Source organism: Vidua macroura, chromosome 21 (assembly GCF_024509145.1).
Source record: "Vidua macroura isolate BioBank_ID:100142 chromosome 21, ASM2450914v1, whole genome shotgun sequence".
Classification (NCBI taxonomy): Eukaryota; Metazoa; Chordata; class Aves; order Passeriformes; family Viduidae; genus Vidua; species Vidua macroura.
In genome coordinates this window covers 9,466,995-9,492,934 of record NC_071591.1, presented here as the reverse complement: position 1 = coordinate 9,492,934, position 25,940 = coordinate 9,466,995, and the positions used below count along the sequence as shown (strand labels likewise).

The following is a 25,940-nucleotide window of genomic DNA, read 5'->3' as shown; positions in this document are numbered from 1 at the left end:
ACTCCAAGGTGGAGCTGTGGTGCTGTGTGTTGAGGTGACCTCCTGCTGCCCATCCTGTGACAGCCCATCCTGCCAAAACCAGGTCCCTGCTACCATGCTTTGGGGAGGGGTTGGGGCTTAGGGGAATCCTTCACCCCCCTCTCCACAAGGCTGCTTCTGTCCCCTCGGATGGAAAATGGCTCATTCCTAGCTCATGGATGCTCCGAGTCCCTGCAGCTCAGGAGACTCCCTGGCAGCTTGAGAGACTCAGTTAAAATGTGGTGATCACTGTCTGCCATGGCACTGATGGAGAGGGATGAGGGAAGGGTGCTCTGCCTTCCTGTGGCTGGTTTCCATGAAATGAAGACTTCTCTGATGCAGACTCACTTGACTCCCACAACTCCCACAGCACTTTCTCCTCCTCTGCTCCCTTGTTAGCTGCATCCAGGCACGCAGGAGTTTTCCAAAGGGTATCTCGGTCCCTGGGTGCCCTCTGATTCTGTCACTAAAGCATGTCCCGGTCACTTGTGCTGTGTGGGGTCACTGCAGGTGCGGCTGGAGCCTCTGGGTCCAGCAGACATGGCTGAGGCCATGAGGTGACTCGGGTAAGCTTCAGCTGGCAAAATCCCAGGCTGTTTGTAAATGCCATTTCAGAGCTTGGGTGCCAACTCTTCGTCCTTGTGGAGGAAAGGGACTGACAGGAGGGTCTGTTTGTCCTGCCTAAGCTGCTGCCAACTGCAACAGCCACCACCTCCAGCTGTGTCAGGTTGTGTCAGGGGCAGGCTCAGGCTGGAGATCAGGGAAAGGTTCTTCCCCCCGAGGGTGCTGGCACTGCCCAGGCTCCCCAGGGAATGGGCACGGCCCCGAGGCTGCCAGAGCTCCAGGAGCGTTTGGCCAGCGCTGCCAGGGATGCCCAGGGTGGGATTGGTGGGGTGTCTGTGCAGGGACAGGGGCTGCACTGGGTGATCCTTGCGGGCCTTTTCCAGCTCAGGGTATTCAATGATTCTCTGAACCGGTTTTGCTGCTTCCCCTGCCCAGCCTAGAAAATCTAAGCTGACCAAGAGGCAGCAGCCTATTCCCTCCCCCTCTGCCCATACCTGTTGTAGCAGAAGTGTGACACAGGTGGGACTTGAAAGTCAGAGGCGTTCACTTGGGACTGGGGCTGAGTGCAGGGTGACCATTGAGCCTCTGCTTGCTCAGCATGTGGCTAGATTTTGGAAGGAGGGATGTGCACACACAATCTGCCCCTGGCAGAGGAGGGGATGTGTGTGCTGTTCTTTCCTCACGCCTGAGGTGCCACACCAGCTCCGCCGAGGAGGGCAATGCACTGGGACAGGAGGAAAAGCAGTTTGAAATCTACGCCTGCTCTCCTTAAATCACCTTGGAAGAAGGCAGACATGCCCAGCTCCTGGCATCTCTATTTTTACTTTGTGCAGAGATGGATATGGCTGAGCTGTCTCCTTTTATTTCCAGCATTTGGCGCGTGCTGCGTTGCTAAAGATGTGTCTGGCTGGATGTGGAGCTGCCCGCTTCCCTGAGTCCCTGAGGGACTGTGGGGGTGAAGGGCTCTTGCCTTCTGCATGGCTTCATCATTCATTTCTTCTCTTTGCCTCCCCCTTCCACTCCCTTTACAGTTTTTGGACTTTGTTTTTTTCCTGTATTTATTCAAATCAGCCTGGGTAAACAGGGAGCAGGAGGGAGGTGACTGAGGCCACTGGTAGCACTGGATTCCAGAGGCATTTTTAATGAGTCTCTAATAACTGGAACTGGCCTATTCTGATGCAGAAACTATTCTTATTTCCTCTGTCTGCAGCTTGGCAGTTCCAAGATTTCCTTGGAAAGGCTCAGACTGTGCATTTTCCTTCCTGACAGGCAGGCTGACAAGCTTTGTGCTCAGGTGGCTCCGTTGCAGCAGCCGTGATGGTGCTGGTTTTGCCAGGTCTATCCTGGCAATGCTGTTTTTAGGTTCCAGCTGCCCCCAGAGCATGTGCATGAGCTGTGCTTGTCACACATCCCTGTCCCTCCTCCTGCTTGTGAGCAGGAGCCTGTACAAGAGAGAGCCAGGCAAGTCTCCAGTATCTCCCTCTGCCCATGGGATGCTCATGGAGAGGTTGATTTTATGGTTCACTATTCCAAAACGTGGTAAGGAGTGAGATGAATGGTTTGATCTGTTGGACCAGGCACCTCTGAAACCTCCCAAGTAACCTGGCCCTGTAGCTGCCAGTCTTTTCTGCTCTGGGCATGAAACTGGAGGGGGCTCTCTGGCTGTCCTGGACCTGCTGCCCCCAGCATCACCCACCCTGCAGGGGCCTGGGGATCTGCTGGCTCCTCGAGGAGCCTGGGGGATGAGGTGGGTTATGCAATCCCTGTGTCCAGCCACACTGTCAGCTGTGGGGCAATAACTCACAGCTATTGTCCACCCCATTTTTCCCCAATGAGGTGTGGGGTGCTCATGTGTCTGGAGCAGGTTGGAGAAGATGCTCTGTAACAAATCTCTGCCCCCTGAACTGCTCCAAGGCTTGTCCTAAGTGTGGTGACTTGGTGTACCTGGTGAGGGGACACTGGGAACTTTGGCGAGTGTAGAGGGAAGGGGAGAATGAAATTCCTTCAAACTTTTCAGCTGAAATGCTGCTTTCTGTTGCTTGGGGCTGGAATGGCAACCCCAGGGTGTGTGATGGTCAGGGAATGTGGCTGGAGTGGGCTTGGTGGGGCTGAAGGACTGGAACCCCTTGGAGCCCCAGAGCAATCCCTGCAGGGACTGTCCCTCCTCTCTAGGCACAGGCTGGCTGTGACCGTGCCACTTTGGGATGTCTGCCACACTGGTTAATTGGGAAGCCTTGGAGCTGACAGCTCCTCTGCTGGAAAACTCCTTAGCAAGCTGTAGAGGGATTTTTGGACACAGTCTGACTTTAGCCCTAGTGCTTGACCATGGCAGCAGGGCCCCAGCCACGGGCTGGCTCTGTGTGTCAGACTGCAAACCCACTGCCTCTGCTTGCTGAGCCTGTCTGCTGTGGGTAGGGAGCTGTGCCACACTGTGTCTTCCTGAGCACTCCCACCCACCTACGTCCCTGGAACAGGAGAGCCTCCTCACCACAGTGCAGCATCGGGCTGCAATCAGAGTCTGTGGGCCCCTTATCTGGGCACTGAACAGATGGTGGTGATCTATAAACTCCTGTGGTGCAGGGAGGCTGAGGGGGAGCCTGCTCAGGGGCTCTTGCTCCTGAAGGATGTGAACGTTCTCCAGTTTTTGGTTGGGCTTCTCTTTCTCACATCTCCTGTGTGAAAATCAGGGAATGGAGTGGGTGAATCTGGGCTTGATTTGACTGGATCCATCTGTGTTATGTGGGCTAATTCAGAGTGGGACAGGCTTGTTGTGAGCCCAGAGATGTGGCAGTATGTCCGAGGTGGGAGTGTGGCACTGATGTGTAGATACACAGGACACTGCCCTGCTAAAACCTTTCCTGCTCCTGATGCTGAGGCCCCTCTGTGGCTTTGGCTCTGCCATCTGGCAAAAGAGAGTATTGGATGTCACCTGGGGATATGGGGAGGGTTCATTGTGATGGTTCACCTCGGGAGGGCACCTGTATCAGCTCAGGTGTGCTCTGCGCTGAGGTGGGGGAGTTCCCATCCCAGGCCATGCTATCCTGTTCTTTCCCTGCCTTGGAAATGCTGAAGCACATTACAGACACAAGGCAGTGATGTGTCAGCCTTGCTGCTGTATTGATGTTTGGATAATGAGAGTTGGCATCTAGAGCTGCTTATCCTTTGTCCTTGAGTGTAGAACAACACTTGGACTGCAAGAGGCTCTTCATCTCATGGTCATGATCAGCTGTGAGGGTATGGCAGGAGATCTGATGGGGGAGGCTGCTCCCTTATTTACAGACTTTAAGCCCTGTGGAATTACAGACTTTAAGCCCTGAGGAGCTCCTTCCACCTGACTGCATGACCCCCTCACTGTGACTGGGGTATGAGCTATGAGTTGCCCCTGCAGAGAGGGCTGGATTTGAGGTTCTTGCTACCCGTCTCGAGTCAGTCACATTGGCCAGGCAGGTGCTCTGGAGAGCTGCTGGAGGTGGCTGCAAGCAACAATAACATGCAGCCCTCGGTGTTTGGGTAGGTGGGTGGAGGTGTTGATATCAAGAGGGCTGAGAACACTTGGGGAGGGGAGGGGAGAGCTCCTAAGCCAAGGCAAACTGGCCGCCTGCTTCCTAGGGAGATGCTTCCTGTGGATGCAACTGGAATACAGGGGAGCAGGTGGGTCAAACAGAGTGTCTGTCTGGTGGATCTTGTCACCTTTCTGAATAGCAGAACTATTCACCTGGCAAATGGGGTAAGGGAGTTCTGTGGGCTCCAGCTCTTGCAAAACCTGATGGGATTCAGGTGGGAGATATTCAGGCTGGGACAGCCCTGAAGGCTGTTTGTGCCACGATAGGTCTGCCTGTGTCCTCCTTGTGTGGGGGTAGCAGTGCAGATCATCTCTTGCTGTGCAGCAAGGCCAGTCTGTCACGTTTGTCTGTCTCTGTGGTCCAATGTTGACATCAGAATCTAATTGCAGCCTGCTGAGCACTGGCCAAGACTAACTGAAGATGTCTGTGGGGAGCTCCTCTGAGAGCCACGCTGCAGACTGAGTGACTTTCTTGGGGTGACTTTTTCCAGGCAAGGCACAAACATAGCTGAAATTACTGTCCTTGCTTTTGGGAGGGTCAGATGGCACCTCTGATGCTTTTAGACCTTGCTGTGTGTCTCTAACAGAGGAGGAAACCACTCCCTTAGAACTGGTGTCTGGCTGGGAAGTGATGTGTGGATGGACATTTTGGAGGTCCTGATGCAGGACAAGTGTTAATGGCAAAATGCTTTTGCTGCAAGCCATTGAAGCTGAGACTGAGCCCAGGAGCTGAGAGCAGGCTCTCAGGGGCTGGGAATGTCGTCTGAGGGTGACAGGGCTGTGAATGCAAGCAGCAGAGAGCTTGTCCAGGCTGCACTGGGGGTTCCAGCTCTCTGCTGCTGCTTCGCTCAGGGCTCTTTGAACCCCTTGTTCAGCTGGTTAATGGGCTTGTGCCAAATGTCTCTCCTCCCAGGCATGGTGAGACACTCGGTGGGATGCCTGGCTCCTCGTGGGGTGGGAGGCAGCAGAGTCCTTGGCTGCTCATCCCTGTCTGGACAGTGACACTCAAGGCTTCTGCTCTCAGCCAGAGTGACAAGGCATGTTTTGGGAGGGAACACTGCTTCATTTGGGAGAGAGGTTTATCTGTCAGGGAGCTGCAATCACTGCTGGTAAGGGCTTCCACAGTGCAAGGGAACCAGCTTGAGGGTTTCAAAGGTGATAATACCTTGGAAGAGCACTGGGGTAGCAGGGAGTGCTCAGTTGTGCTGGGAGTGCTGGAAAACCTACTTTTGGGATGAAAGCATGACCTGATTCCTCTGCTCCATTTTCCCACCTCATGTTTTCATGAGGCACTGCTCCTGCACAGTACAGTACCTGAGGCAGGTCTGAACCTGAGGTTTTGCCTTCTCCCAGTGCTGACGTGTCTCCTGTTTCTCCACAGCCATCAAGGTGAGCTGCATTGGATCCTGTGGGGTGTCCAACAAGATCAATGACACAGCATGGACTGTGGAGGAGCAGTACTTCAACAGCACGCTGTCCCTGGCAGACAAAGGTACTGTCCACAAAGGCCTGGTGCAGATCTGTGTTCAGAGAAGCTTTACAGAACTGTATCACCAAGACTTCAGCATCCCCTCAATGTGAAATACCCCTCACAGGCTGCCTTGGCCTGTGCACAGAGGATGGGAGCCAGGATTAGAGACTACAAGAGCTTAGCAGGAGCTGTGCAGGGAAGAATCCTGAGCAGAACTTGGCAGCCACACTGCAAACACTGCTGGCATCCTCTGGCCCTGGTCTTTCTGAAGCAGAGTTGTCACAAGGACTGCTCCCTGTCTCAAGGCTCTGTGGGTTCACCTTGCTCCACTTCCCACGTGTGTTTATGTTGCTCACAAAACACTGATCAAAGCTGGTCAGCAGAAGCCAGTGGTTTGCTGTGAAAGGGGATGTGGATGTGTCACTTGTGCTCCAGGAGAAGCTCTGGGAGCGTGGCGGGATCAGCCTAGGACAGTTACCCCTGCTCCCAGTGAGATGGACAGAGATAGCCATGGGGTTGTATTGTCCTGTGGGTAAAGTGACACCAGCAGCCTCTGGGGGATCTGGGCCTGAATGAATGCTGTCTTTCTGCTGTTAAATAGGTCAGCCTTACCACAAATAATTCATGCTGCACCCTGGCTCCTGTTGAAATCAAGCTGTGCCAGTATTCACCTGCTGAAGGCAGTGGCCGTAACAGAAACCGTGGCAAAAGCCCAGGGTAGCAGGAGCTCAGCCCTCTGATACCGTGTTGTCAAATAACAGGAAATGGGTAAAACAGAAATGGCAGTTTCTGCTACCTCAGCAATTTTCCAAGCAGAGCTTTTAGCACTGAGGGGAGACTGAGCTCATTCTTGCAGCAACTGGTGAGAGGGCTGCTTGCTCTCAGGTCCCTGCCAAGGGAGACAGTTGGCTGGCTGGCTCTTGGCTCACAGCCTGGGGGCTGCAGTCAGAGATAAACTGCATGGGAGGGCAGTGGGAAGCATTCCTGCCTGATTCTGGATGTGCTGAGTGCAGAGAGCTCAGCTCTGGATGTTGGGGTGGGGGCACAGTCACAGGGGGTCTGTAAGGTGCTGCAGACCATTGGGCTTAGATGAGTTGGGAGTTGTAGGCTGTGAGTGAGTGTGGACTTGTGGAGAGGTTTAAGCCTGCAACTGCACTGAAAAATGCTCCTTCCAACTTCTGTTTCTAATATTTAATGATTTGAGGGAGAGCTGTGATCTTGTGGTCAGATCTGTGTGCTGGGGAAGCTGAGCAGTGGCAAAAGCCAGGCAGGAAGGTGGAGTGGGAAGAGGTGGGTGTGCTGTTTGTTGGGTTTGCAGCCTCTGGGAAACTTTGATAGCTGCTTTGGCAGTCAGTTCTTGTGAGGTTGCCTTTGTCATCTCCTTGATAACTAGGACTAGAGTGAATTGAGAAGGATGGAAAGAAAAGCCATGTGCTAAAGTGTGCCCTTTGAAGGCTTGACATCCAAATATGGTCAAAATTTAGTAGTCCCAGTTCTTAAAGTGTTTGTGGAAAACCCTGGTCTTTTGGCTGTTGGTTTTCTGGGACCCAGACTCCTCTATCCCTCCCAGTGCAGTGCTGCTGTCTGTCACCCACTGGTATCATAGGCTCTGCCAGCCTTGAGCGGGTGCCTGGGGCTGGCAGCAGGGCTGGGCTGCTGGCTCTGCACTGGAGCTGGTCACAGAGCCACGAGCCTGGGCTGTGAGTGGGACTGAATGGGCCAGCTGATGTCTCCCAGAGCTGCCACAGCTGCAGAAACAGCAGTGCATGATTTACCTTAGGTGTAGGGAATTGAAGGGAAAATCTGTCCCTGTGGAGTTGTGTGATTGGAAACTGAGGTGTGTTGTGGTGTTGTTCCTGTCCTGCCTTGCAGAGCTGCAGTGAGATTATGAGGAAAGCCCAGCCCAGGTATCAGCAGTTGGTCTGGAGCAGTGTGCTGGGTACTCACAGTCACTGACCTGTGCTCTTCAGCTTTTTGTGTCCAAAAAGTTGTGTGGACCCAGCTGCTGGGATCTCAGCCTGATTCCCAGATGCAGGGAAGCAGAGGGGGAGAGGGTGGGCAGTCCCTGTGTGTGTGGGATTGCAGCCAAGGGCGATTTGCCCTTCATGCTCAGGAATTGTTGCCCTGGACTTGTAGGTTTGTCCCGTGTCTGCATCCAGACAGGACAGCTGGGCCCCTGGGAGGATGGAAGGGGAGCAGTGGGATGGAGAGGAAAGGCACAGTGTCAATGCTGCCTTTGGACCTGAGTCCACCAGCAGAGATGGCTTTGAAGCTGACCCTTGCATTTGCTGTGCTGGCTTGCAGGGATATGGAACAAAAGCCCTGGGGGCTGGCACTGCTTCAGCCTGTGGCACAGGGACACAGAGAGCTGTCTGCTGTCACAGCCCTCCCTGTGACATTGACGCGTGCCTGGGCTGGCAGAGCAGAGGGAGCTGGGCTGCTCCTCCACGTCCCTGCCTCTGTCTGCCTGTCTGTCTGCCTCCTCCGAGGGGCTGCTGGCAGCACAGCGTCCTGGCACAGCTCAGCCCTGCAGTGAGGTGGTGGCAGGGCTGTGCTGGGGGAGCCCTCGATGGCCTTGTGCAGGCAGAGCCTCGGCGCTGACTCAGCCGTGGCATTTTTAGGCTTTCCAGGAATAGCTCTCAGCTGTCCTGGCCTTTCCTGAAAAAAGCATGAAGGAGCTCCAGACAGATGGATTGTCCCATGTGGGTGTTCCCTGGGTGCCTCCCTGCAGGGCTGACCCATCTGGGAGGGGAAACTGAGGCAGACTGGACTGCTGGCTCTTGGAGCATGGGGTGGAGAGGTTGCTGATGGTGATGGCAGGAGCCCAGGGTGAGTTAGGGGAGTTGGAAGCATTTCCAAGCAAGGACTCCTAAAGTAGCATGAGACGAGCCCAGCTGCTGGCCCACACTGCCAGCACACAGCTCCTGCCCTGGCCAGCACCAGCAGCCACCTGTGACAGAGCACCACAAGCCAGGCTTACTGTGGTGGCATCTGGTATGGTCCTGCAGATGGATAAAAACCATGCAAAACCCCCCCAGGGTGAATCCATGCCTGCTGTTCCAGGTGTGGGTTGGCTGTGCCCACCTTCTCCCACTAAAAAGCAAACAGCAGAAGGGAGGGTGGGACTGTGGGAGGCCCTGGTGTCAGGTGAAGGGGCTGCCTTCCTGCCATGCCCCCGGAGGCCTTATCCACACAGGGGATGCCACTGCCTGAAAATTAGTTGAGGAAGGGAGGAATTTGCTTCTGCCTCAGGGGACTCTTCTGTTCCTGCCTTGCCCCCACTACAGGTAATGCATTTATCTCTTCTTTTTGAACAAGTGCATTAAAAAAAAAAGGTAAGGAGGAGCAGCAAGGGGGGAAACTGGCAGCAAGGCTGTGCCCTGGGGCAGAGGGTGATTCCAGGCTGTCCTCTGACGCCATCCCCAGCTCTCTTGAAAGGGGCTCATCCAGTTTGATGGCATTGGCCTGGCTTGAGGAAGGATCCCAGGTGTCCACAAGACCACGCAGCGAATGGGGCTCTGTCTTGCCCATCCCTGGTGAGTGGCTCAGCTCCAGTGGTGCCACCGCTGTGCTGGCACCTGTGGAGGTGGTGCAGGGAGGCAGGCTCAGCCTGCCTCCCTCTATCCCTTCCCACATCCTGAGCAGTAACTTTCAAAAACACCGATCTGTGCTCTTTGAGGACACGTGGGGGGAAGGGGAGAGGACATTTGCAGAACTGTCGAGGCTCAGATTGCTCTTTAAGCCTCTAAGAGTGACTCCACACTTTTCCTCCCACACACCTTTGCATTGAAATAACTGAGGGGGCAGCTCGTCCTCTGGCATCAGCTGCTGCTTGTATTACACGCTGCTCTGGGTTTTTTAAGGCTGTATATTGCATGAAAAATGAGGTAGGCCCTGAAATAACCCAGATGCCCACTTTGGCACTTATTTAAGGCACTTCGCTTTCTGTCCCCACCTTGGAACAGGGTGTGGAGGACCTGGCTGTGCCACTGGAGCAGGTTGGTGACGAGTGCTGCTGCAGAGGACCCTGCTCCCCTCAGGGCTTGTTCCCAGTCAAGCAGGGCATCCTCTGTGCTCTGGGGAAGCCTCTGGTGGGGCTGGGCAGGAGCTGGAGGCAGCAGGCAGCCGTGAGGAGCAGGGGATTGTGCTGTAGCCTTGGCAATCACACACAGACAATGGTTTAATGAACTCGGGCTCTTTACATCAAAGCTGCTGGGAAATGTGGAGTGTGCCAGCTGCTCCAGAGCTGCTCTGTTTGCTGGAGAGGCTGCTGTGCCAGAGGTCACTCAGACACCATGGGCTCCCAGGGGGGCTCCTTACTTGCCTCCTGGAGGGGAGCCTAAGAGGGTATTTACTTTTCCCACTTGGACTTTGATTACTCGCTGGTGTTGATTTTTCCTTTTGCAAAGAAAGGCAAGAGGGGCGGGGGCTGCTGGGTTTCTGTAGGTGTCAGCAGTGCAGGGGATCAAGTGGCAACGAGCACAGAATGGCACCGCTTGTACCCGCTGCTCTGGGACACAGAGATGCTTCTCTTGATCCAATATAATGGAGTGATTCAGCTCTGCAGAGCCTCCTGCTCCTCTCCCCCTCCCTGCTGTGGCTCTGCCCTTGTTCAGCCAGAGAGGAGCAGGTCCATCATGTGCCTGTACCTCCACGGGGCTGTCCCCTCCCTGCATCTCCAGCTGCACACACAGCTCTTGCCCTGTGGAAGGGTTGTGCATGCAAAGGTAGACTTTTGGTTTTTTTCATTCCCTCCTTGTACCTGAGCTGAACTCATGCAGGGAGCTGGCTGTAATTTCCAGCTGACCTTTCTTTTGGCAGCTTGTTAGTTAGCTTGAAGGCACTGCAGGGATTTCCTGGCAGCTCCACACGCTTCCTCTGCTGGCAGATTTCTTGCACAAAGAGCTAAAAAGGGGCAGCTGTGCATCACCTCTTCCCTGGGGTGGTTCTCTGCCGGCCTGGCACAACACCTTCATGGCCAGCAGTTGGCACAGGGTAACAATCCTGGCTCCCAGCGGAATTTAAAAATCTTGGTGACCTGACTAAGCAGAATTGTGAGACTTGTGCAGCTTGTTCTGTGTGAGCAGGAGATCTCAGAGCAGCAGGTGATGCTCTTGGACAGCCCAGGTGAGAGCAGCAGGGTGTCTGTGGGCAGTGGTGAGCCACTAAGGATGTTCTGGTGCCAGCTCCTGGCCACACTGTGCTGCTGGGTTCAGGAGCAGTAGCTGCAGGTTCAGCCCAGGAAATCCACACTGAGGGATCTGCAGTTGCCTTGGATCACAGCCGCTTCCTCAGCACTTCCCAATTTCTTGCCTCAGTAGACCAGTTAATCCTCTGGGTTTTTTTTGCAGCATTGCCATACTGCTAGATCCTGCTAATTCATTGAGAATGTCTCTGGAAACTGCTGACACAGAGGTTTATGAGCAGTGGAGCCCTCACCTCAGTGCTGGGCACTCTGCTGCACATCCTGTGTTACAGAAAGGTTGATCTCGGCAGCATTACCTGGGGAGGTTGTTCCTGCTGTTTGTGTGTTTGCAGAGTTGGAGCAAGTGAGTTGCTGCCTTGAAAGGGAGCGTGGAGCCTGCTGGGGCTGTGCTCCATCACTGCCATACAGAGCAGGAGAGCTCTCCTTGGAGCTGAACACTGAGGCTTTCCTGGCAGCTTTGCCTGTGCTTGCTGGCAGGTTGCTCTTCTGGCTCTTGGCTGCTCCCTCCGTGGCACCTGTGCCTGCTGGTGGCACGAGCAAATGTGTGCATTTCCCCTCCTTTGTTGTAGTTTGTAATCCCCTGTATTAACTTAGTTCACCAGAGGCTGAGTTGAGTCCTGTGCTAAAGCTGCAATGGCTCAGTGTCACCTCAAGTGCCCTGGCACAGACTTAATGCTTCCATTCTGACAGCTCTGATAGAGCCTCCTGAGAGCTAAAGAGCTCTGGCCCCTTGCTTATATCTAACATTCAGTTTTCTGGCTGCAAAAGTGGATGAGGAGAGAGGGCAGGACAAGGGTGAGCGGGGTGCTGGCTGCTGGGATTGCAGTGAGACTGACATCTCTGCCTGTAGCTGGGGACTTGGGGTCCTGTGGCACAGTGCAGAGCTAGGGCTGCTCGTTTCTCCACCCCAAAGTGGAAAACACAAGCCTTCTGCTTTCTGGCTCTCTGAGCAGGAGAGGAGTGTACTCAAGCTGTGCTTCAGCAACACTAGAATTAGTCTAACTCGGCACCTTTGGAGGAGCTTGCCTTCCCCAGGGCTGACTTTAGGCAGCAGGAAGAAAGAGACATATTGCTCCAAGTGATGGCACAGGGGCCAGCAGGCACCTTTCTGTACTCCTTGAATTGGCCAACACAGTTAATGCATCACTTGTTAAGTAGCCGGGGAGAAACTGCCATATGGTCTGGCCTGCTGTTCCTCTGCTAGAAGAACCAAAAAATCTGTGTACTCCAAAGGTGCAGCCTGTTCCTGTCCGAGCATCCAGGAGGGAGCAGAGCCTGGCAGGTACTGCTGGGCAGGGACAGGGCTTGGGGCAGGAGCCCATTGCAGCCACTCCTTGTCTCCTGTGCCTGGGGTGCGGGGACACTTTCCAGCCTCCTAGAGGTGGCTACAGAGCTGATATCATCTGCTGCCTCTTCTCTTTGGGGGCTCGAGGGAGTGACAAAGAGAACTATTAACCTCTTTTTCTGTGTGTAGCTGTGGGTGAAGGCTGGTGAGGCAGAGGTGTGTGCTGTGCCACACGCCGTGGTTCCTGGCCTGCAGCCTGCTGTGTGTCACACATCTGGGCTGGCTGTCCCAGCACACTGCAGTGTGAGCCTTCACAGGAGAGGAACGAGACTCATCTGAGTCTGCTGTGTGACCAAGGCACCTCCCTTCTGCTGCCCTGAAGGTCCTGTTTTGTCCTGGTGGCCATGACCCTTGTGCAGAATGGCTGTGACCACCTGTGACTTCCAGACAGAGACCCTGGGGCTGGAGCAGCCAGCCTGGGAGGAGGATTTGGCAAGTGGCCCTGCAGTGGCACTGGTTGGAACGTGCAGCCCAGCAGAGCTGGCCCCACCAGTGCTGTCAGACCGGGCTGTTTGCACAGAAAGCTGCCAGACAGCCCTGGGAGGGTAGGTGGGATACAGCAGGTAGGGCTGTGTCCTTGTTCCTTTGGGGTTGCTCCTCCTGAGCCCCAGCCCAGCCCTGTTCTAGTGCCAGGCAGAGGCTGCTGGAGGACATTTCCCAGCCCTTGGCCAGCTGCAGGCGGGGCAGGGTGTGGGCAGGGAGCTTCCCCTTGGTCTGGAGGGATGATGCCTTTGAAGGGCTGGGGATTTCTCTGGCTGCCAGCTCTGCCAGGGCAGGGGCCTGGCAGCACCAGCCAGGGAGGCTGCACTGCTCGGACCAGAGCCCAGACACTTTCAGCAGCTCTGGAGGAGTAAACTCGACTTGGATCATTTCTTTAACAGTGTAAATACACACGTGTGGTCATTTCAGCCCCAGTGGGCACGATGGTGGCAGCTTTCCCATGCAGTGGTGCAGCACTGTGCTGGTTTGCAGAGTGTGCAGGGAAACCTTTGGGTGGGAAGGGACCTTAAAGATCACCTTATTCCACCCCCTGCCATGGGCAGGGACCCCTCCCACTATCCCCGGTTGCTCCAAGCCCCATCCAGCCTGGCCTTGGACACTTCCAGGGATCCAGGGGCAGCCACAGCTTCTCTGGGCACCTGTGCCAGGGCCTGCCCACCCTCCCAGGGAACAATTCCTAATTCCCAATATCCCATCCAGCCCTGCCCTCTGGCAGTGGAAGCCATTCCCTGTGTCCTGTCCCTCCATCCCTTGTCCCCAGTCCCTCTCCAGTTCTCCTGGAGCCCCTTTAGGCCCTGGAAGGGGCTCTGAGCTCTCTCTGGAGCCTTCTCCTCTCCACGTGAGCACCCCCAGCTTTTCCAGCTTGGCTCTGGAACAGAGGGGCTTCAGCCCTTGGAGCATCTCCATGGCCTCCTCTGAATCTCTCCAGCAGCTCCAGCTCCTTCCTGTGCTTCCCAAGGCTGAGGCAGCTCTGCAGGTGGGGTCTCACCTGAGTGGGGCAGAGGGGCTGAATCCCCCCTTTCCTGCTGCCCACACTGGGGATCAGCCCAGGGGAGGGGGCGTTTCTGGGACCAGCACACAGGGCTGGGGCACACTGAGCTTCTCATCCACCAACATTCCCAAACCCTTCTCCTCAGGGCTTTTCTCCATCCATTCTCTGTGCAGCCTGTGTTTGTGCTAGGGATTTCTCTGACCCAGGTGCAGGACCTTGCACTTGGCCTTGTCAAACTTCCCAAGGTTCTCACAGGCCCAGCCCCTTCAGCCTGGCTGGGTCACTCTCTGGATGGCAACCCAGCATCACCAGGGGGTCCAGAAGACTTGGCATCAGCCCTCTGGATCAAGGCATTTCTTTTCTGTAAATGGAGTGTTCCAGGACTCCTCCACATCCAATGGTGCAAATGAACAACCCCAGTCCCCGTGTGGAACGGAGGGGAGCCATGAATGAGAGAGACCAGACCTGTCTCTACTGGAGCCAGGGAAATCTCCAAGGTTCTTCTGCACTATGAGTGTGTTGTTACTGCTCCTGCTATCTGGACTTGAGTTTTTCTCCAGGCTGTCTGGGGCAGCAGCTTCTTTCCCTCCAGGAATTTTTTGGGAGGAAGTTTCCCAAGGCTGTGTGGGGGTGGCCAATCTCTGCTGGCTTGACTCCTATCAGGGGGACAGGCTGCTGCAGGTTTGGCCCCACAGCAGAACCCTGCTAAGCCTGCTGCCTCTGCTGCCTAATGACTTTCTCAGGGTATTTTTAGCTGCACGTAAACTTCAGGAAAAGCTTTTTTGCATCTGAGGACACTGTGGCCTTTGTTCTGGCTTCTGGGAATGGGGAGGTGCTGGCTCGGCGTGGCTGCAGTGGCTGGCACAGCCCTGTCCCCTCACAGTGGTCTGTGAGCTGCCCAGGAGCCCCTGTTTGAGGGGTCTCAATGCCCCCCTCAAGCAGTGCTAAACCCCTGCTGACCTGCTGTGCCTGCTCAGACTGGGAGTGCTTTGGCAAAGCCTCTGGTTCTGGAGGAGCATGGAAAGGGCTGCTCTTCCCAGATGTTGGGATGGCCATGGGCCCCCACCACGGCTGGAAACCAGCTCACCTCTGCCTGCTGCCAACAACGGTCTCTGATGCAAAGTCCACTTGCAGATGGAATTAGCACATTAAATGTCTTGGATTGTTGAAGCTCTCTGGGCTGGAGGGACAGGGGTGATGAGTGCCTTCCCATGGGCTGTGCGTTCCACTCACTGCTGGGATGCTGGAATTGCACAGGGCATGCAGCTGTGGGATGGCTCTGGACACTGTGTCTGATGCTGCATCTCCCCTGCTCTGATGTGGGGATCTGTTCAAGGTGCATGAATGCCTGGTGAGACACACATTGCCTTGTGTCACCAGCACAGCCACTGCAAGCGTCCCTTGCTGAGGAGGCATTTGCTCCTGTTTTCCATGGCAGAAGTACCTGGGTGTTGGCTCAAGGTCAGTCTGTACCCTGCCCATGCTCACAGGGAAGCTGGGACCAGGGAAATTGCAGATTTTCCCTATTATAGCAAGATTAGTCAGCATTTGGAAATGAAAGCTCGGCCTTTTGGAACAAAGTTGCCAGCTGGAGAGTTTAGAAGCAGTTGCCACCTCCCTTCCCACTGTAAGGGTGCTTGGTTTGGGATTTGCCAACTTTCCACCAGGCAGCAGGCAGAAGACAGAAATGGTTTTGTAATTCCAAGTTGCAAGTGGAGCCTTTGCTGTGCCCATGCTGGAGGAGCCTCTGCCATGAGAAGCAAGAAGGAGCCCAGATTACTGCTAAATATTTGCCTTTCCTCCTGGTGCAGTGGGAGGCAGGCAGGACCTGAGCTCACCTGTGGGCTCTGCTGCCTTGTCACTCTGCCAGGCACTTGGGCTCATGCCTGTGCTTTCACAGGAGTCTCCTATCTCACCTGCAGCATCTCCCTGCTCCGTGGAGTGGAGAACAGGGCTCACCGTGCTTCCCTGGCTCCCTGCTCACCAGGACTGGAGTCAGGGCTCTGTGGTCACAAGCCAGGCACTGCTGTGATGCCCTTGGTCTGTGTGAATTGTGGCAGGACACAGCTTCAGTCTGGGGTGGCTGGTCTGGGAACTCTTCTCTGGCTGCAAAGAGCAGGAAGGGCCTTTTCCAGGCCTTGTGGGCAGCTTGTTGCAGGCAGGAGCTGCAGGAGGGATTTGCAGGCTGTTCAGTGGGTCACAGCCAACAGGTCTTTGGGCACTTGGGCTTGGTCAGGACCATCATGCTGGTCTAGGCTGAGCTGTGGGCAGTTCCCATCTGGTGACCGGCTCAGAGCTTGGACTACCTGTGCAGAAACTGCCTCAGTGCCAGCGAGTCACACGGTGGCTCTGAGAGCCAAACCACATCCTCTGCGGGTGATGCTGCCCACACGTGTTCCTGGGAGAGTTCGTGGCCTTGCTCAGTGATGCTGTGGGAGTTAGAAACTGTGAAAGTGCTCACAGGTTCACTTCCAGCCCAGCTTTCTGTTGGTACACCTGAGCGGGGCAGGACTTGGACAGAAATGGTGCTGTCTGTAATGTAGAATAGGGACTTTTACTTGGTGGAGTCTGTGGGCTCATCCTAAGGGTCCTGGAAAGGCTGTGAAGTTTCATGCTCCTAGTAGGAGACTCAGAATTACTGCCTGCACCTTCATGTGGGGCTCTGCATGTCACACAGCTGGGAATTCTCTTGGTGGAAATTCTCAGTGGAATTCTCTCAGTGACCGCTACCTTCTGGAACTCCCACCTCTCTCCCTTCTGCAGGGCAGGAACAGGACTTGCTTCCACTCCTTGTCAGGTGGAGAGAGTCCCTGTACTGCAATGCAGAAGCTGCACAGGACAGATGTATTCCAGTTACCCATTTGCTTTCTAAAAGTAGGGATAATGGGTATAAGATCAATGTTGAATGGTGCCTGTTAAAAGACAGAAACCCTCAGGGCAGCAAACAAGGGCTGGCTTCATCGAGTCATTCACATTAACCAGGCCTTATCCTGGACCAAACCAGCCGAGGCACCTGCTGCACCTCACCTGGCACCTTTACTGAGCCAGGCTGCCCAAGAAGGAAAGCAGAGGCTGTCCCACAGCTGCCTCCGGGCCTGCCCAGCTCTGAGCATCAGCGCTGGCAGCGAGGGCAGAGCCTGGCATGGTGCCTCCACCTGGTGACAGCGCCGGGCGCTGCATTTTAGCCTACATAATTCGGGTTTGTTTGGGGGACGGGAGGGGAATCTCCAGGGAGGTGACAGCAATGAGCAAATCCAGCTCCTCTCTGTGAGGCCAAAGTGTACAAATAGACATCTCTGCTGTTCTCCCTTTGCAGGGATCCATGATGAGGAGCGTGTTGGATTGTTTATCCCACTGTCCCTGCACTGCGGGCAGGACACACTCACTGTGCCTTGTCCCCATGGGGTGGCTGAGTGAGCAGAGAGGCAGAGATCTAGCTTTTCACAGCATGAGTGATGCACCAAGTCCTGCCTGGGCTGCTGTGTCAGTGGGGGGGATTTACTCTTCTCTTCCCCACCTCCCCCTTCCCCGTAATCCACTTAATCCCCTGACGACAGGACTCGATTACTGTCAGCTCTGCAGAGCCAGCGTTGCTAACAGGCAAGCTGCCTCCCCCTGTCTTGCAACAACAAAAGCATCAGCCAGAGCTGGGCTTTTTGTACCTCCAGCAATGATCCTACAAAGCAGAACAAACACGGCTCGATTTAGTGGGCATCCAAGTCTCCTCTCAGCTCTGCCACTTTAAAAACAAAACCTCTTTTGTATGCATGGATTTAACAAATATGGATAAACCTCGGTGGTTTTCTTACTGAAGGCAACTTTAGGAGCTGCTGGATCACTCTGTGGGTTCAGTTCAGCTGTCACGCTGCCCTGGAGGGAATCTGGGAGTGATGGAGGGTGGATGGAGTTAGAGAGTAGGAATCTGCTGTTTCAGCCATGCACTGGATCTTGGCTCTGCCCTGTGCCCTTGAGGCTGTTGCAGAGCAGTGGTTGAAGGAAACAAGTGCCAAGGTTAATGTTGTGGCAATATTTCTCTGAGCTCCTGCTCTCTCAGCAGCCTGGCTGAAGTATTGCAGGTCCCTTCTTGGGTCCTGGGGTGGGTGGACCTCTGGTTCCAGATCCTGAACCCTCTGCAGTCTGTGAAGGGCTTGGTATGTGGCTGGGGGTGGACTGGCTTGATGCCCACCAGAACTCCCTACCACCCTCAGACAGTGCCTGTGATTTCTCACATTCCCCCTGACTGCCTGACAGGGGGAAGACTTGAGGAAAAATAAACCCACAGCAGCCTTGCTCTGTGTCCTGTGTCAATAGCCTGGGATAACCAATTGCTGTGGCACTGGGATCCCTGAGAGCCTGCCCTAAATGGCCTAATTTACAGGATATCTTCATACAGAACCTCTCCTGTCCCAAGGAGGGGTGGGTGGCAGCAGGTGTTCCTGTTGGCTCAAGCACTGCCCATGGGTTCTGGTGCTGTCCACTGGCCATAGGCAGCAGAACAGGTGGTGTGTGATTCCCTGGGTGGAGGCCTCTCTCCCCCAGAAGATCACACATTCCAAGGTAACAGCCTCTCAGCTTGTCCCATGTACACTTCACTCTTGTTTCCACAGGGGTCCTGACAGCTGGAGAGCACAACTTTCCCTTCCAGTTCCTGCTGCCAGGTAAGATGTGGCTGAAGGCCCTTCCCTGTAAACCTTGGATTTTGCATATACTTCCAGTTCAGAAACTGGCCTGGCTCAGCCTTATGACCTCTTCTTTCTCTCTCAACTCCAGCTTCTGCTCCTACATCATTTGAAGGCCCTTTTGGCAAGGTCCTGCATCAGGTGAAAGCTGTGATAGACACACCTCGCTTCTCCAAGGACTACAAATGCAACAAGATCTTCTACGTTCTCTGCCCTCTCAACCTGAACGACATCCCTGACATCGAGGTAAGAACGAGGAGGGGCATGGCTGGGAAATGCCAACACTTCAGCACTTGTCCTTGTCCTGCTGTCTGAGGAGTCACTGAGTGGCTGGACAGCTCTGACTGCGTGCTGTGACTATGCAAGAGCAGGACAAGGACTCCTCATCTCTCCTGCCTTGCTGTCAGTACCTACTCCAGGTGATTTCTGACTCTTGTGTTTGTTGCTCTGAAAGATTTATCTGAATTTTCAGCATGCAGAGAGACATGTCAGTCAACAGCTTCAGGTGCTTGGAGACACTTGGATTTGGGGAACTTGCTTTGGAGGGGAAAGCAACTAATAGGGCAAGTAGAACTGTGGGGCTGGAGAAGTGAGACCTGTTGTCTGTGGCATTGCCATGTTCCTGGTTCTTTGCATCCTCTTAGAAGTAAATATTTCTGCTTGCTTGTTTTGAATCTCTTGAGTGTTTTTCTGGAAGTTCTCTAACTCTCTTGAGCCAACCCCTCTGTCTCTGCCATCCTGCAGCAGCCCAACACCATGTCCATCACCAAGAAGTTCAACTACAAGCTTGTGAAAAGTGGCAACATCATCCTGACAGCCACATCTGACCTGAAGGGCTACATCGTGGGCCAGGCCATCCAGCTCCGCACAGACATAGAGAACAAGTCCGGCCGGGACACCGGCGCTGTGGTGGCCAGTCTGCTCCAGGTGGGTGTCCAGTGGGGCCATTCTCTGCCTTGTGCTGCTGCTCCACCCCATGGAGGCCTCTGTGAAACTGGGGCAGCGAGGAGCCAAATCTGCACCTCTGGTCCTCTCTACCTTCCTGGGGAAAGAGGACCTAGAACTTGTCTTGGTTATCCCTGCTCAGTCTGTCACACAACAAGGGTATTCCTGTTCTGGAACATGCCTGTTTGGTTTGGGCTTGTGCCTATTTGACAAAGCAGTTGTGTCCTGGCTTACATTTGTGGGAGACAGAAGACCACCTGCAGCCTCTGAGCAAGCTGTGTTTCCTCCTGTCTGTGCAGAAGGTGGCCTATAAATCCAAGCGCTGGATTTACGACCTGAGGACCATCGCCGAGGTGGAAGGCTCAGGGGTGAAAGCCTGGAAACATGCAGAATGGAAGGAGCAGATCCTGGTTCCAGCACTGCCCCAGTCCATTCTGCAGGGCTGCAGCCTCATTCACATCGACTACTACATCCAGGTGAGTTTATCTGGAGTATCTCTGGGCTGAGCCATGGCTCTGTGCCCCCTCCCAGGCTGAGCAGTGTGGTCTGGGTGGTCCAGACATCAGGTGAACCTTCCCACTGCCATGTATAATGATGCCACTGTTTTCCCTTCTCTTCCAGGTTTCCCTCAAGTCTCCAGAGGTTTCTGTCACCCTCCCCATCTACATTGGAAACATTGCTGTGAACAGGGTCCCGCTGAGCCCCTCCCGCTCCATCCAGCACATCCCATCTGTGGTGGTCCCCAGTGCCCCCCCAGAGGAAGAGGAGGCTGCCAGTGGCTATCACCCCATGGACAATGTCTCCATCCCCACCAAAAGCCATTCCCAGCAGCAGCCCTTTAGCTACGCCCCAGGACTGAGCTTCCAGGAGATACGGGCGGACTCGGAGCAGACGGGCTCCCCAAACCACCCCACACTCTGCCTGTCCACGGGAGCCACTGTCCCCTACTACTCTGAGGGGAACGTGGTGCCTGTCCCCACAGCCAGCTCACTCATCCTGCCCCCGGAGTACAGCACGTGGGGATACCCCTACGGTGAGCAGCACTCCCAGGATCTGCAGCTGGGGGGAAACAGCTCCTACCAGCAGTCCCTGCTAGCTGTGAACTGCTGGCAATCTGGGGATTCATCAGTCTGCTGCAGGCTGCTGTCAGAGGGGATTGTGACATCTCTCTGTCTGCTTTAGCCTCTGGAGGAGTCCCCTCTTCCAGCTGTAAAAGCCAGCTGTCCTTCCCACATTCACGCCCATGCCTGCCCTGGGCTTGTTGTGAGAAGATCTCCCTGTTCTTAAAAGAGCTTTCAGCCTCCCACTGGTAGAAAAAATTCTTGGCTTGTGGTGAGGCTGGTGGGAGCATAGCCAGGAAAATGATGTCACTGAAATCTGCTGTCTGACGTGGAGTGGGCCTGCAGCTGGTCTGAACCTGTGGGGGTGGGAGCTGAGAAAGTGTCCAGGGTGGAACAGCTCGGGGAAATCCCAGCATGCTGGATTCCTGCAGCCATGCTGGAGTGGCAGGGCCAGCAGTGAGTGCTGGATTCCTGCAGCCATGCTGGAGTGGCAGGGCCAGCAGTGAGTGCTGGATTCCTGGGGCTGTGCTGGGGTGGCAGGGCCAGCAGTGAGTGCTGGATTCCTGGGGCTGTGCTGGGGTGGCAGGGCCAGCAGTGAGTGCTGGATTCCTGGGGCTGTGCTGGGGTGGCAGGGCCAGCAGTGTGTGCTGGATTCCTGGGGCTGTGCTGGGGTGGCAGGGCCAGCAGTGTGTGCTGGATTCCTGGGGCTGTGCTGGGGTGGCAGGGCCAGCAGTGTGTGCTGGATTCCTGGGGCTGTGCTGGGGTGGCAGGGCCAGCAGTGAGTGCTGGATTCCTGGGGCTGTGCTGGGGTGGCAGGGCCAGCAGTGAGTGTTAGCACAGTTGTACCCAAATCAGCCCCTCTCTTTGCACTGGGGTAACAGAACACTCCATGTATTACTTCAGCCCTGGGTTTGGGCACACAGAGCACGAGTGATCTGGAGGTGCTGGAAGAGAGGAGGATGCTTGGGAAAGAAAGGGAAGAACACAACAGGACTGTGAGGTGGTGATTTTATCCTCCATGGGCATCAGGGCAGGGATGGGACTGGCTGGCTGGAATCCTACAAACCCCCCTGTACCTCAGCTGGGCAGGCTGCGGGGCCCTGGCAGGGAGTGTGTGTTGCTTCACTCTGCACTGGGTTACACAGACTGGGGTGAAGGGAACCTCCCAAACACCCACCATAACCTCTCTCATTCTTCCTTTCCCCCACAGAGGCACCTCCATCCTACGAGCAGAGCTGCAGCAGTGCCAACTCCAGCGTCAGCAATGGCAATTAGCTGTCCCCTGCTCCGACCCCGCCGGCGCTGCCCACCCTGGCACCACGGGGCACCCGCCTGTGGCAAAGTCTGGTACAGCACAAGGCGTCTTCTTGTCTCTCTGGCTGCTTCGGGGGGGAACTGCCACATCCCGGCCTGGGCTTTTTAAGTCTCTTTCTAGGGAGGGGGTAAAAAACCAAAAAGGGCAGCCAGAGCAGCCTGCATGCATGTAGGAGAGGTCTGGGAAACTGAACAGTCTCCTGCTGCTGCACCAAGTGCTGGAGGAGCTGGATGTGCCCCTGGGATGCCCTGGGCAGCAGCCAGTTCCAGTGCTGTAGTCAACACTAACTGCTTTACTATCAAAGCACCTGCGATGCCTTATCTGAAACGCTCCTGACTTGGCACAGCTCCACTCTAAGGGGAGGCTGGGCTGTGTGGACTTGCTCTCCTCTTTTAGGGGCTGTGTGCTCTCTGCAAATGGTTTTGACAGCCCTTCCTCCTTGTCCTCAGAGGTCCTAAGGGTAGCAGGAGGTTTCTTGGAGTAAGCAGGCTGGGAAGGTCAGGGACTTTTAAAAAGCCAAAAGCACAAGCCCTTGCTGTACCTGAGCTGTGGGGGGAGTGACTGGCAGTGTGAGTGGCCATGGGCACAGGGGGGACTGGTGGGGGCACTTGCTGATGAGCCTTGGTGAGCTCTGGGGAAGATCCTGGTGTGGGATGGAGTGGCCTCTTCCAGCACGGGTGGCTTTTCCCCACAGAGCCCTGTGGGACACAGCCCAGCCTTGCTCACTGCTGGGCCCTGGCACACAGGACAACAGCACTGCTCACTCTGGAGCAGGGCGACCACACTCCATGTCCCTGCAGGGTGCCCTCTCCTCCCAGGCCGCAGTTACGTGACCATCAATCACAAAAATCTGTCTGATGCTACCTCTGAGTCTGCCCAGGGCCCTGCCCATGGGATCCCTTCCCTCTGGGCCCCTCTCCATGGGGCTGTCCCTGGCAGTGGCTGTCCCTGCCCAGGCAGCCCACCAGGGTGCTGGGCCAGGGGCCTGTAGTGGCACTGGTTTGCTGTGTGTCCCCTGGGCCTGAGCAGAATGTGACAATGAACACAACCCGAGTGGGAGCTGCTGCGCTCGTCTGCAGCCTCCGCTGCACCTGGCAGTCAGGGGAACAAGCTGGGTTTTCTTGCAGTTTTTCTTTTGCGCTTTTTCCCCCGCCCACACCTTGTTTAGCATTGACTGCCCAAGCTGAGGAAACCACAAGCCACGTCCTTCAGAGCCACAGGTGCCCAGGCAGGCTGGAGTTGTGGCCTCCAGACCTTTGGCACCTCAGAGCTGGTCCCCACACGGCCCCAGGCTGGGCAGGCAATACCTGACAGACCTTTAGGAGCATTTCCAGCTGCTGCCTCCTTGCTCAGCCACCTCTGCACACCCTTCAGGCAGCTGGGACAGGCCCTGCTTTGCACTCTTTCTTTGCAAATGCTTTTTTATTTTATTTTATTTTATTTTTTTAAGCATTGAACTGCTTTAAGGGTAGTGTAGCAAAGGTGCCGTTCTGAGCAGTGCTGGCACAACATGCACCGATGATGATAGAGTGATTGTCATTGTCCCTGAATATATATAAATATATATATATATATGAGATGAAGTTGTTTTTAATGATTGAATTCAGAAATACAAATTTTAATGCTGTATTTAATAAATTATTCTATGAGAAATGCTGTGCTTTTTCATCCATTTCTGATGCTGATCCATGTGCCTGTTCATGCCAAATCAGGAATGCACCTTGCTGATTTCTTACAAAATGAAGTGAATTTTTTTTGCTCTCACCAGGAAGGATGGTGAACTCTGCCAAGGCAGCTCGGGGAAAACAAACATGGTGTGGCCTGACCACAGTGCCAGGCTCATAATTCCACATGGCTGGAGGGAATTTGGCACATGTGGGCTTGGCTCTGGAGAGAGCAGCCACTGCACTGCTGCTTCCCAGGCCCTGTGTCCTGAAGCCAGGATTTGTCCAAGTGACCCAGGGGTCCTGGGCCATGCTCACTGCTGGCAGGGGTGGGCTGGTGGGGAGGAGGGGGAGAGCAGACTCTGCCTTTAGAAGGATGGAGATGGCATAGCCAAGGTCTGGCTGGAAGGGCTGGAGACCACCGGCCCCATCCCTCTCCTAAAGAGCCATTTGGAGTAAACTTATTAAAAGTGGAAGAAGGCTCCTCCCCACAACCCCACTTTGGTCATCCCATGTCTGAAGCATGCAAGTGTTGCCTAAATGTCACTGCAGGTAGCCTGGGGTGTGATTTGTGTCTCAGACACAAAGATCCTTCTTCATTCTCTTCTCAGCTTACGCTTCTGCCCAGCTTCCATCGTTCAGACTCTCCTTTGCCGGCTGGTCCAGCCTGCCATGAGCAGCATTCTTCATCCACAATGGGCCAAAGGCAGGTACAGCTCTTCCCCAGTGCTCCTCCTCTTCCTCCCACTTGGCTGAACCTGTCTTGCCTGGCTCAGTCTGCAGCTCCCATGGCCTTCCTTGCTGTTGGCTGTACATATCCTTGAACCCAAATCCCTTCCACACCTCTGGAAAAATTCCTACGAGCTGTCAATGCTTCTGGACCTGCTGGGTCGGGCTGCAGGCTCCTGACCCAGCCAGGCTCTGGGAGAGGCAGGCAGGGCTGGGAAATTGCAGCTCCTCCTCCATCCCTGGGGCTGAGCTGCTGCTGATGTGTCCAGCCCCTGTTCCTTGGCTGGAAAATGGGATTGCTGTTTGGCTGCTGTGGCCAGAGCCACTGGGCAGTTTTTCCAGACTCCCAGCCAGCATCTGCCCTCCTTGTTTCACCTTTGTTTTGGGAATGGCCCATCCGTGGTGGAGGCTGTGGAGGAGGGAGCCCTCACCCAGCCTGTGCTGTGCCCTGTCTCTGCAGTGCTCCTGTGCACCTCAAGTCGCTCTGCCAAATTATATTTGCTACAAACTGGTCTTGGGACCTCTTGCTGTACACTTTGCAAAGCAGGGAGCAAATGGGAACGCTCTTGTCTGGTGAGGAGTGTCCATCACCACTGGCTGCTGTGGAGGGAGCAGGAGCTACACCTCAGGGTGGTCTTCATCCTTTTGGAGGCCAGGGCTGCTCCACAGCCCAGCTGCTGTGCAGGGGCCCCTCTCCGCCCTGTGAGCTGGCTCTGGCCAGGGTGCAGCAGGTCATCACCCAGGGCTCTCTGAGCAGCCTCCTTGTGCAGGACAATTGACATGACAAGTGACAATCAGTGCTTTCCAACCCTCCTGCCCTGCCTTGCCTGTCCCAGGCTGTGCAGAGAAATGAAGCCTGACACAAAGAGCCTTGCTGATGTTTTATGGAGCCCTTTGAAATGGGCCAGGACTGCAGGATGGAGGGGTTGATCCAGCTCTGGGGAAAAAAGCCCATTTTTCTGATCACAGCTCTGGGGAAAGAACTTCAGCACGCAGGGATTCATTCTAATTCCTGGCTCAGATTTTTATAGCAATTGTTTTTGAGTTTGTTTGAAATGGGGAAGGGGAGCAGTGGGGCATGAGAGAAGTTTGTGAGTTAATTGTTTCCTAACTCAGTGTTCAATGAAAAACACCAAAAATATCATTAGTTCTTTTTTTTTTTTCCCTGTTGCTTTTATGTCCTTCATGGTTTTGTTCTTTTCCTGCTCTCCACATGTTCCACCTCTATATCTTTGTTTTTTTCAATGTTGTTTGTGTCCTAAACCAAACTCTGCTTTGGCATCTGCTGTCCCACTGCCTGCAGGAGATGGGGAAAGGAGAGTTGGGGGATGCAAAGGCTCTTCTTTCTTTTGGACAATGATTCTTTTTTAGCTTTCCACTGAACTTCCAGGAGTTTTATAAAAATAAATATTTTCTGCTAGGACATTTTCCTGTTGAGCCAGCACAAGACAGGAGACACAGGGTGTTCTAGGCTCCATTTGGGTTTTATTCTAGATTTTAAAATATTTGCAGCTGTTTCCAACAGGAATGTTCCATCCCTCTTCCCCAAGAGAGACTGGCAGGGTAAAACCCACAAAACTTGTGCCCTTTCTTGTACCACTACTCGTGGCTGTAATTCTTTAATCCTGTGGTTCTCTTTACAGATTTTGGGGTTTTATACAACAATTTGTGATGCCTCTGTACAACCTAAGACTTCTGTGCAATTTATAACTGGGTTTTGAAATGTAAACTCGCAGTTTTCCATGTTTACCACGGCTTCTGGGGAGTATTTTTGTCCTGGGTTTTAACCCCCCAAATATAAAGAACTGGAAAAATGTAAATAAAGATGATCTTTTTTAAGACCAAGGGTGTTTTGCTCTGGATATGTGATGATCATAAATGATACCTCA

The 25,940-nt window shown here is 54.5% G+C and overlaps 1 protein-coding gene across 1 annotated transcript in view; it reads left to right on the top strand.

Annotated features, from left to right (window-relative positions):
• Positions 1-23,616, top strand: part of ARRDC1 (arrestin domain containing 1) — a 35,359-nt gene extending 11,743 nt beyond the window's left edge. Inside the window, exons 2-8 of the mRNA XM_053996707.1 lie at positions 5,526-5,636; positions 18,266-18,316; positions 18,429-18,583; positions 19,082-19,264; positions 19,582-19,758; positions 19,904-20,315; positions 21,554-23,616. Of these exons, the coding sequence (XP_053852682.1) occupies positions 5,526-5,636; positions 18,266-18,316; positions 18,429-18,583; positions 19,082-19,264; positions 19,582-19,758; positions 19,904-20,315; positions 21,554-21,618 (1,154 nt within the window). The 3' untranslated portion in view covers positions 21,619-23,616. The remainder of the gene's footprint in view (positions 1-5,525; positions 5,637-18,265; positions 18,317-18,428; positions 18,584-19,081; positions 19,265-19,581; positions 19,759-19,903; positions 20,316-21,553) is intronic.
• Positions 23,617-25,940: the final 2,324 nt, after the last annotated feature.